Source organism: Lathyrus oleraceus, chromosome 7, assembly GCF_024323335.1.
Source record: "Lathyrus oleraceus cultivar Zhongwan6 chromosome 7, CAAS_Psat_ZW6_1.0, whole genome shotgun sequence".
Lineage (NCBI taxonomy): Eukaryota > Viridiplantae > Streptophyta > Magnoliopsida > Fabales > Fabaceae > Lathyrus > Lathyrus oleraceus.
Window position 1 is genome coordinate 273,685,328 of NC_066585.1, and position 10,413 is coordinate 273,695,740.

Below are 10,413 nucleotides of genomic sequence, written 5' to 3' on the forward strand. Positions count from 1 at the left end.
ACATGAGCGTCCAGCCTGCTCTTGGCTCGAGGCTTTCCTCTAGTTCGGAGTGTTCAACATCCCTAACAGCCATGATGTCCTCGTCTGGAAAGTCAAATTTCAAAGATTGGTAATCCTCCAGTGGTTGGTGAGCAAGATGGTCTGCTAGTATGCTTCCCTTGATCGCTTTTTGTGCAACATATTGGATATCATATTCTGACAACAACATCTGCCATCGAGCAATCCTACCAGTGAGAGCTAGTTTCTCGAATATGTACTTGATGGGATCCATTTTAGATATCAGCCAAGTTGTGTGAGTTAGCATGTACTGCCTGAGACGTTTAGCAGCCCATGCGAGTGCACAACAAGTTTTCTCGAGTAATGAATATCTGGTCTCACAATCATTAAATTTCTTGCTCAAATAGTAGATGGCATGCTCTTTTCTACCAGTCTCATCTTGTTGTCCCAATACACAACCCATGGATTCGTCGAGCACGGTTAGATACATGATGAGAGGTCTCCCTTCGGCAGGGGGCATTAGAACCGGTGGCTCTTGCAAGTATTCTTTGATTTTATAAAAGGCTATTTGACAGTCCTCGTTCCACTCTACGCCTTGACTCTTCCTCAGAAGCTTGAATATTGGTTTGCATATTGCAGTAAGGTGAGAGATAAACCTGGCGATGTAATTTAGTCTCCCCAAGAAACCACAAACCTCCTTCTCAGTCTTTGGTGCAGGCATGTTCTGAATGGCTCGAACCTTGTCAGGATCTACTTCAATTCCCTTTTGGCTTACAATAAAGCCTAAAAGCTTCCCATATCGAACCCCAAATGTGCATTTATTAGGATTAAGTCTCAACATAAACTTCCTCAAACGAGCGAATAGTTTCTCCAGGTTGGTGATGTGTTCTTCTTCTGTTTGGGATTTGGCAATCATGTCATCGACATACACCTCAATCTCTTCATGAATCATGTCGTGAAAGAGAGTCACCATGGCACGTTGATATGTTGCCCCAACGTTTTTTTAAACCAAACGACATTACTTTGTAACAAAAGGTGCCCCAAGGAGTAATGAACGTGGTCTTCTCCATGTCTTCGGGATCCATTTTAATTTGGTTGTATCCTGAGAAACCATCCATGAAGGAAAACACGGAGAACCGAGTTGTGTTATCCACCAGTACATCAATGTGAGGTAATGGGAAATCATCTTTGGGATTAGCTCTGTTTAAGTCTCGGTAGTCTACACACATGCAGACTTTCCCATCTTTCTTCGGCACCGGTACAATGTTGGCAACCCATTGTGGGTACTTAGAGACTTCCAGGAAACCAGCGTCAAACTGCTTCCTCACCTCTTCTCTGATCTTGAGAGCCATATCTGGTCGCGTCCTTCTTAGCTTTTGTTTGACAGCAGGGCATTCTTCTTTAAGGGGAAGCTTGTGGGTCATGATGTCAGTGTCTAATCCGGGCATGTCTTGGTATGACCAAGCAAACACGTCGTCATATTCGTGGAGGAGCTCTATCAGTCTTGTCTTCACTGTATCTTGAAGCGCTGCGCCTACCCTTACTTCTCTCTTATCTTCTTCTGTTCCCAGATTGATAACTTCAACGTCTTCCTGGTGTGGTTGAATAACCTTTTCTTCTTGTCTGAGTAATCTGGCCAACTCTTCAGGGAGTTTGCAATCTTCCCCCACTTCGTCTTCAGCTTGGTAGATTGGACAATCAAAGTCATATTGGACCATAGCAGTGTCGTTATCAATGGTCTCGGTGGTGTTTCTGCATGTTATGATTTATGCAGTTTATTTAGAAAGTGCGTGCATAAAAGTTGATTGCCATTTTCGTAAATAGATCAAAATGAAAGAAAAGGAACAAAAATTTGAATGCAAAACGTCATTTCATTAATGATAAAAACTCTTGAAAAAGATAAAGGATGCCCTACAACATGCCACTGTGCCTTGGGCAGAGCACAGGGTTTTGTCTAAAAATGATAAAATTACTTTTGAAATATTTGGGGAACTTCCACAGCCTTCCAGTTTGTTAGTTCTTCATTAGGTGCGACATGACGCATCCAGCTGGACACCCCCTCCTTGCGGTCTTCTTCACTGATCATTGCCACTTGCTTGCCAAAGATGTGACCAGCGCTGGTGAACGTTTTCTCCACAGAAGGAATCTTCTCTTTGTCATATTGGTTACCAACTTTGTGTGATGATGGGTCATACCCCAAGCCAAACTTGTCTCGTTTTTCTTTCAATTCCACCACTTTGCCTCAATCTTGTGCATCTTCACTTTCCATAACAACTTTAGCTCCTTGCCATGAGGCCATGGATGGTCCAGATTTCGGGACCTCCAAGGTCTGTTGAATGGCCATCATGTTTACTACTTCCAAGGATTGGAAGGGTGTCTCAGTGATTTCACCATCCACCTCGATATATCGGAAAGATGTCAAGTGACTAACCAAGATATCTTTTTCTCCTCCAACCACAATCATCTTGTCATTCGTAATGAATTTTAGTTTTTGATGCAGAGTGGAGGTGACAGCACTTGCGGATTGAATCCAGGGTCTCCCAAGTAGGCAACTGTAACCAGGATGTATATCCATGACCTGGAATGTGATATTAAAAATAGTTGGACCTATCTTAGTTGGTAAGTCAACCTCTCCTATCACTGCTCGCCTTGAGCCATCAAATGCCTTTATGATTAGGGTGTTGGGCTTCATACTTATCACTTCTACTGGCAGCTTTATCAAAGTCGTCTTTGGCATGACGTTGTCGCAACCTGCGAAAAAAACAACCGGCGAAAAAGAAAAAATGACAGAAGAGTCGCCACCGTGCGTTATTTATCCCAAAGGAGGGAAAGAAAACGCTCGAAGTAAACCTGAAGTAAGGAAAGGAAAAGACAAGGTCTCGCAACCAAATCTTGGGTTCGGGAGTCGATTATGCGAAGGGAAGGTATTAGCACCCCTACGCATCCGTAGTACTCTACGTGATCCACTCTTGTTGTTCTTGTCTAAGGGGTGTGTGTATATCTAATGTACTATTTACTAAAAGAGGGTCAAAAGAAAATGACTCGCACGGATATCGCATCCACTGCATACGTATCTCATCTGAGTATGAGAATCAGAGTCTTCGTAGCTCGGCTACCTATGGGTGAAAGAGAAGTGTGCTCGCTAAGACATCACGTCTTATGCCTACGTATCTCATCTGGAATGAGAATCAGAGCAAGTCGTAGTTCAGCTAACTACGGGAACAAAGGGTCTCGATTGCAACTAGGGCAAGAGAAAGGGAATGTCTCGATCGCAATGAGGGCGAGAGAAAAGAATCGCAACGAGGGCGAAAACAAGCAAGGATTAGTTGTTAGTTGTCAGTCAAAACTCGGCAAGACATCGCATCTCGTGTCTACATATCTCATCTGAACATGAGAATCAGAGTTGCCGTAGTTCGGCTAACTAGGGATTGCCATATGAACATGGACTTACAAAGGAGGACACCCGTTGTGTCAAAGGAGAGTGAGCAATGTATTCACATCCTAGCAGCAGGTGTCGCAACTCGCTGAATCGAGTCTTAGGCAGTTACCTCTTTGCAATAGAACGGACTGACATGCCACAGAATCGGAGACGCACGGAAGGTCTAAAAATGGGGAAGCTCTGCCCTAGAGTTGTCATGTAATGTGGACTTAAGTGTTAGGATTTACAAATGGGAACATCTACCTAATGTTAGCATGCAAAGAAATAAGGGAATTCTACCTATGTTATCATACAAAAGAATAAGGGAATGCTACCTATGTTATCATACAAAAGAATAAGGGAGTTCTACCTATGTTACCATACAAAAGAATAAAGGAATTCTACCTAATTTTATCATACAAAGGGTTCTACCTAATGGGTGCTACCTAAACGGAACAAGAATCGACGGATGGAGCGGGGAAAGGATAAGGGTAGATGGCGATGCACGAAGCAATCGACTTACAGGTAGATGGTGATGCCTGAAGCAATCGACTTACAAGAGAAATGGTGATGCATGAAGCAATCGACTTACAAAAGGATGGATGAATACGTGCTGGTTCTGTTAAGTTTTGAAAATGATTACTCGACGTTGGATCGAGGTTTTGATCTTGTTTTGAAATGGTTATCGAATGTTCGTTTTAGTTCTTGTATTAACAGATGAATAAAGAATGAAAGAATAAACATTATACACTTCATGGGAGAGGGGTACATTTGTTATGAATGGGGGTTGTTCATGGCAATTAGACAATAAAAATATATGCCTCATACATCATACAAGTAGGCAACATTTAATCAAACAATCAGATATATAAACAGGTATATGATCAAATCAAATAATCAAAGAATGAAATCAATGAGCATTAGATAATGCATGAGAAGTATAGACATGTTAAGCAATCAAACAATAGAAACATGGATGAAAGAAACAAGTATAAAAAGTATCAGATGAGTCGGACAAGTGAAACTATGCACACAAAGAATCAATGAATAATTTAATTGGGAAATGATGCAAGGATCAAATAAAATCAAGATGAAAGGCCTCGAATACATGGCACATGAGATGGATAAGGGAGGATCAAAAGATCTCTTCAATTGCCCTAAGCAATCCCTTTGTCAAACATCAATCATGGAAAAGTCAACCGAAAAGTCAAGTCAACTTAAAAAATATCAAATAAATAGTAAATTAATCAAGAAAATTATGAAAAATTAAACTAACTAAGGTGGGGTCAGGACATCATCATCCCCCAAAAAGATTTCAAAAATAATGAAAGTTGGTTATTGAATTAATTGAATCAAAGCAAAGGTCAAACCAAAAGTCAAACAACAAGATTGGGTTAGAAATAAATCGAGAATAAATTGAAAATGGGAAATAAAATTCCAATAAAAGGTCAGGTTGACCATGAGACATTGGTCAACCCTCATCCCAAAAATCAGAACCTAAAAATAATTTTAAGTCAAGAAAATAAAATAAATGAAAAAATGTATGCTTAAAAGAACCACTTGAAATAAATAATTAAAATAAAATATTAACACTAAATAAAATATAAAAATAAAAATTAAATAAATTAAATAAAACATTAAGGAAAGTAAAAAATATTTTTTGGTATTTTTATGAATAAATAAAATATTTTTATTAATTAAAAATAAAATAGAAAAATAAATAAAGTAAGAATTAAAAAAAGAAATAAAAAGAATGGACATAGCAGGCCAGGCGAGTGGGGGTGCATACAACATATGGGGCGCTAAGCCCAGCCCACAGTCCAAGTAATTAAACAACAAGTGACATAAATAAAAATGTAACAATTAAAATAACATGTAACACTGCATATCAATTGGCCATGCTTTCATAAGTCATATAAGACAAAAACGGATGTGGACGGACGAGATCAGCAAGGCCAGGCGCGATCTATGGGCCTGAAGCGCGCCACGTGTCAGCTCATCATGGAACAACAATAAACAGCCATGCATGCAGAAAAAACACACGAAAATGCAGGCCAATTTTCTCCAACTTCTACACAACATATCTCATGTTATGGTGCTCCAAATGACATGGTATAAAAAGCAAACTTCAAGTATGGAACATGTAGAACATAATGGTGCTTTGTTTCATTAAAAATAATGGCCCTAACATGTAGAAAAGCGAACAACAAGGGGGCTTCATGTACCCAGATTCAACAAAAAATAAATGTTACAAAATCCAACTTAAAAGCAATGTCTCCTATTGAAGGGTTCATGGACAAGCATGGCACAATAACAGCATAAAAAATAAGCATGGAAATAATGGCAAACAAGCATGGCATAAATGAAAACTAAAATGAAACATGGATGGATAGCATGAAAGAAACAAGTAGTAAGCATAAGCATGACATGGTGTGAGTGATAAAATATTTACCTAGTGGATGCAAGGTCCACTGCCTCTTGATAGTGGAGGAATAGAAGGAGGAATGAGGTTGCTCTTTGTGCTTTGAGAAATTTTAGAACTTGTGAAAATGGGAAGGAATGAGAAATCTCTTGCTTGCCTTGCTCTGAACTTTTTGCAGCCACCACTACTTCAGATTAGGGTTTTTAGGAGCTTATATATGTAGGGGTTAATGTGTCTTAAATGGGCTTGAAAGGTTTGCTTTTGATTATGTGCATAATGAACAAAAAATGTGTAAAAGTGAGGTGTATGTGTAAACTCTAATTATAGCAAAACTTAAGTGAGTGAGACCAAAAGCTAATGGCCAAATGAGGAAATGCAAGGGCTGGTTGGTTTATGCAGCATGACATGGAAATAAGTCCAACAGGGTGACTTTAAGACTTTGTAACTTGATGAGAACATGTCCAAATGGCAAGGCAATGCAAACAGTAGAAAGAGGGCATGGAGCTTAACATCTTTCATGTTGAACATAAGTTGAAATGATGAGTGGAAAGAGGTGAGAAATGGCCATAAAGTTCAGGTTCCATAGCTGCAAAATGGTTGGGCCAGTTTGGCCTAAATACTGTCAAAAGATTCAGTCTATGATACCAACTTTAGATGAGTGTATCTTTCAAACCAATGATCCAAATGGGATGATTCCAAAAGGATGTGAAAGAGGACATATCAAGGTACAACTGTCATGAAGAAAGTATTTTCAAAAGATGCCTTGAAGTGCAAGAAATCTGGCCCATAGGTCTTGACAATTTTTGCAAATTTTGGACTTAGAAAATTTTCTAAGTGTCCTAAAATAATGTCTTACTTTGACTAAGCATAACTTTCTCAATTTTAATCCAAATGAAACAAACTTTATATCTATAGAAAGCTTGGAAAAAGAGGAACAACTTTCATGTTGGAGAAATTTTCAAATGGAGCTTTCATATTGATGGAATATAGGCTTAAAGTGGGTGCAAAAACCATAAAAACTTGCCTTAAATGGAAAGTCAACTATTTCCAAATTTGGTAACCTTTCCAACTCCTGATTAAATGATGAATCCATGATCCAACCTTGATCAAATTTCACATGTAGGCTCCCTTAGGCATGAATTTTGAGATTCCACTTTCAAAATGTCAGGAGTTGACTTTTTTGGCCCCACAGTTGACTTTTCTCAAACCGTCTGATTCTCGATTCCATTGATCAATTGAAGCACCTCTGGCTCAAATAAAGAGCTGATTTTTTGTATGTAGACCCTTGTGGACATATGGAGGGCCATGGAAATGAGTTTCACCCAAGGAATCAGAAATAAACCAATTTTATGCCAAACCCTAGTTTTAGGGCAAAATGATCAGGAACTGATTGCACTGATTGCCAATGGATCTTTGTGAGATAACTGTGGATCTTATTAGGCCAAGATGTCTCTATAATCATGACATGAATGAGCCCCTTCACTTCCAACCAAACCTTTCCTGTTGTAGGTAGCCATGAAACCCTAATCTCCTTATTAAACCCAGATGCACACTCTGAGAGCTCTGAATCTTCCATTGATGAACTGGGGACCATAATAAGACATATGGAACCCCTTGAGACTTGTATATTTGGATAATGAAGTTCAATTCTCAGTCTTGATTTGTGTGGGCTCCTTCTGGTAAGGAGTGATCAATCAAACCCTGATTTCCTAAGTCACTAATGCAGTATGCAATGAGTACGACCTAGTACGATGCTAATGCAATGTGAAACACAATCCCATGCTTTCCAAGAAAAATGAAGGGTAAATTTTAGGGTATTACAGACGTTCAATGAGGAATCTGTGTCTACCAACACCCTTGACAGTATAGTATCCATGCACTTCAAGGAGATGTGGAGAGCCTTGTTATGGTTCTTTCCTTCAATCGGTAGTTCGTCATCATTAAAACCCAAGAAATTTCCAGTAGTCACACAAGCTATCACGTCATCAAACTGTTCTATTGTTATGTCCTTTGTGATATGAGCGGCGCTCAATACTTTCAACAGCGAATTCCTGTGCGCTTCTGAGTTGAGCAGTAGAGATAACATGGAAATTTTAGAAGGTGTTTGGTTTAGCTGGTCCACCACCTTGTAATCGCTCTTCTTGATTATTCTTAAGAACTCCTCAGCTTCCTCACGAGTGACAACAACTTTAGGAGACAGGTGCATGTCTTGCATCCCCTGATTAGGGATGGGGATCTGGACAACAACCTCCTTCCCTTTAGCTCTCTCAGAAGTATCGGCAGTTCTTGGTGCGAACACCCGGCCACTGCGCGTCATTCCTGCCGGCCCCACAATTGAAGTGACATTTGGTTCGTTAGTCATTGAAGGTTTATCTTCCTGCCCTTGCTTAAAAGCTCTGGGCTGATATATCCATGGGACTGCCTTCTCATTTTTATATTCGAATGGTGTTGGGAACTCTATCACCAACGGGCTTATATGTATTTCTACTTTGACCTCATCCTGGTGCTTGCTCTTGACACGGTAAGTTATCCGTAACTCGCCTCGATCCAGCATTTGTTGTATAAAACTCCTCAACTCTTCATTGTTCTCTTCCTTTACCAGCTCTCCCGGGATCAAACCACTCTTCAGCAATTGTGCTCCTATCATGGTGATAGGGGTTTGAATCTCTTCGACCTTACGGATCAATTTGCCTTGATCAATCTCCTCAATGGCACTGACGGAAGCATCCTTATGCATCGACATAGGGTTGGTGTTCACGTTCGGGCGTCTTGGAGTGAAAGAAACGGCCTTGGCTTCAATCAAGTCTTGTACCCAATTCTGAAACGCGAAACAGTTTTCCAAGGTATGACCAGGTGCTCCCATGTGAAATTCGCAATGGGCATTAGCGTCGTATCCAGGTGGGTATGGAAAAATAGTTGGTTTTAACTCCCTCAATGTTAGAAGGCCCTCCTTCTGCAGATATGAGAATATCTGACTATAAAGTACTGGTAGAGGATCAAGTTGTCTTCTTGGAGGTCTTGGCTTAAACTGTCTTGTTGGTGCGGTATTTTGCTGATGATGATGTTGTGGTTGATACATTTGTTTTTGTTGCATTGGCTGTTGATAGGGTATGGGTACCACGGCGGCGACTTGGCCATATGAAGCATGTTGCTTCCCTTTATAGTTTCTGGATATGGCGTTTGTCTCGCCTTCTCTTTTCTTCGGGAAACCTCCAGAATATTTCTTTGGTGCGCTAGGTGCTATCACTGCTCCAGGAATCTTTCCATCTCTCAACCCCTTCTCTATGCGGTCTCCAATTGTAACTAGATGTGTGAAGTCAGATGCTGCACTACTTACTAATCGATCAAAGAATGGGTCCTCCAAGGTGTCTACAAATATCCCGGTCATTTCCTTCTCAAACAATGGTGGCTCTACCTGAGCAGCCAACTCTCTCCACCGCTGGGCGTATTCTTTGAATGACTCACTCTCCTTCATAGCCATCCCTTGCAACTGCATTCGGTCGGGTGCCATATCTAAGTTGTATTTGTACTGACAGAGAAATGCGTCAGCCAAATCCTCCCAACTTTGAATTCGCCCATGTTCTAAACTCATATACCATCTCAGAGATGCTCCACTCAAACTGTCTTGGAAACAGTGTACAAGTAGTTTGTCATTTTCGGTATGAGCAGCCATTTTCCTAAAGTACATCACCAAGTGACTTCTTGGGCAAGTCTGTCCTTTGTATTTCTCGAAATCAAGGGTTTTAAATTTAGCCGGGATGACTAAATTCAATACCAAACGCATGTTCATGGCAGAAGCACTGAAGATGTTGTTTCCTTCTATGGCTTTGATTTTCTTTTCCAGGGCACGGAGCCTATCTGCAGCAGGATCTGAAAGCATATTAGGCTTTGGTTGATCGGGCATATAGAATACATCATACTGGTCATCTCCAATTTCGGATCCATGATGAGTAGACGTATCAAAAGGTTCTGCACGGTCTCCATATCCCTTGCCTCCTACTGGTATCTGAACCAATCTCTTCTTGGTGGGGACGTAACTTTCGTCTTGGCGATTCAGACCTGGTGTGCCATCATTCCTTCTTGCCCTAGCTTCTTCCTCCTCGCTCCTCTCTCTCTGAGCGATTGCAAGCATTGTTTCCAACAGCTGATCCATCTTCTCCTGGATCGTATTGATGTTTGTCCTCATGGTAACCTGGTTGGCCTCAACTTGCTCTAATGTCATCTTGTATTTGCTTCGCGTCTCATACCGGTGTTGATTAGTCAATGTGGCTGGATAAAGGGTAAAAAGGTTGGGTAAGTTTTTTTTATTTTCATGATGTTTGATGCATAATGAAGATGCAAATGTTATGCATATTTTATTTCTAGGGATTCATTCGAGTTTCATTAGTTGTTAGTAATTCGAAGAAACAAAAAATACTTAGAATAGCAATAATGGAGTAATTTTTAAACGTCATTCATTCCAATACATAACATAGAGGTCCAAAAAGGTCATAGTTCAAAAGTACATTTGTTAAAGGAACAAAATACAAGACATAAGCAAATTAAACAGCTGGCTTTCTGGCCTGAAGCTCTTCTA

At 40.3% G+C, this 10,413-nt stretch overlaps 1 protein-coding gene across 1 annotated transcript; it reads right to left on the minus strand.

Moving 5' to 3' along the window:
* Nucleotides 1-2,654: 2,654 nt before the first annotated feature.
* LOC127103404 (uncharacterized) lies at nt 2,655-10,059 on the minus strand. Its single transcript, XM_051040667.1, has 3 exons — nt 9,687-10,059; nt 7,829-9,206; nt 2,655-2,748 (listed from the first exon to the last, which is right to left on the minus strand). Exons 1-3 carry the CDS (start codon nt 10,057-10,059, stop codon nt 2,655-2,657), a joined length of 1,845 nt encoding a protein of 614 aa, XP_050896624.1.
* Nucleotides 10,060-10,413: the final 354 nt, after the last annotated feature.

Bases quoted from the DNA above. Each gene is read 5' to 3' on its own strand.
- LOC127103404 (XM_051040667.1), bottom strand. From the start codon at position 10,059: ATGACATTAGAGCAAGTTGAGGCCAACCAGGTTACCATGAGGACAAAC. The intron at 9,207-9,686 runs GTGCCCTGGAAA...GGATATTTGTAG, and splicing joins TCCTGCTGCAGATAGGCTCC to ACACCTTGGAGGACCCATTC. The intron at 2,749-7,828 runs GTTTGATGACGT...TTTTTTTCGCAG, and splicing joins AAGGACATAACAATAGAACA to GTTGCGACAACGTCATGCCA.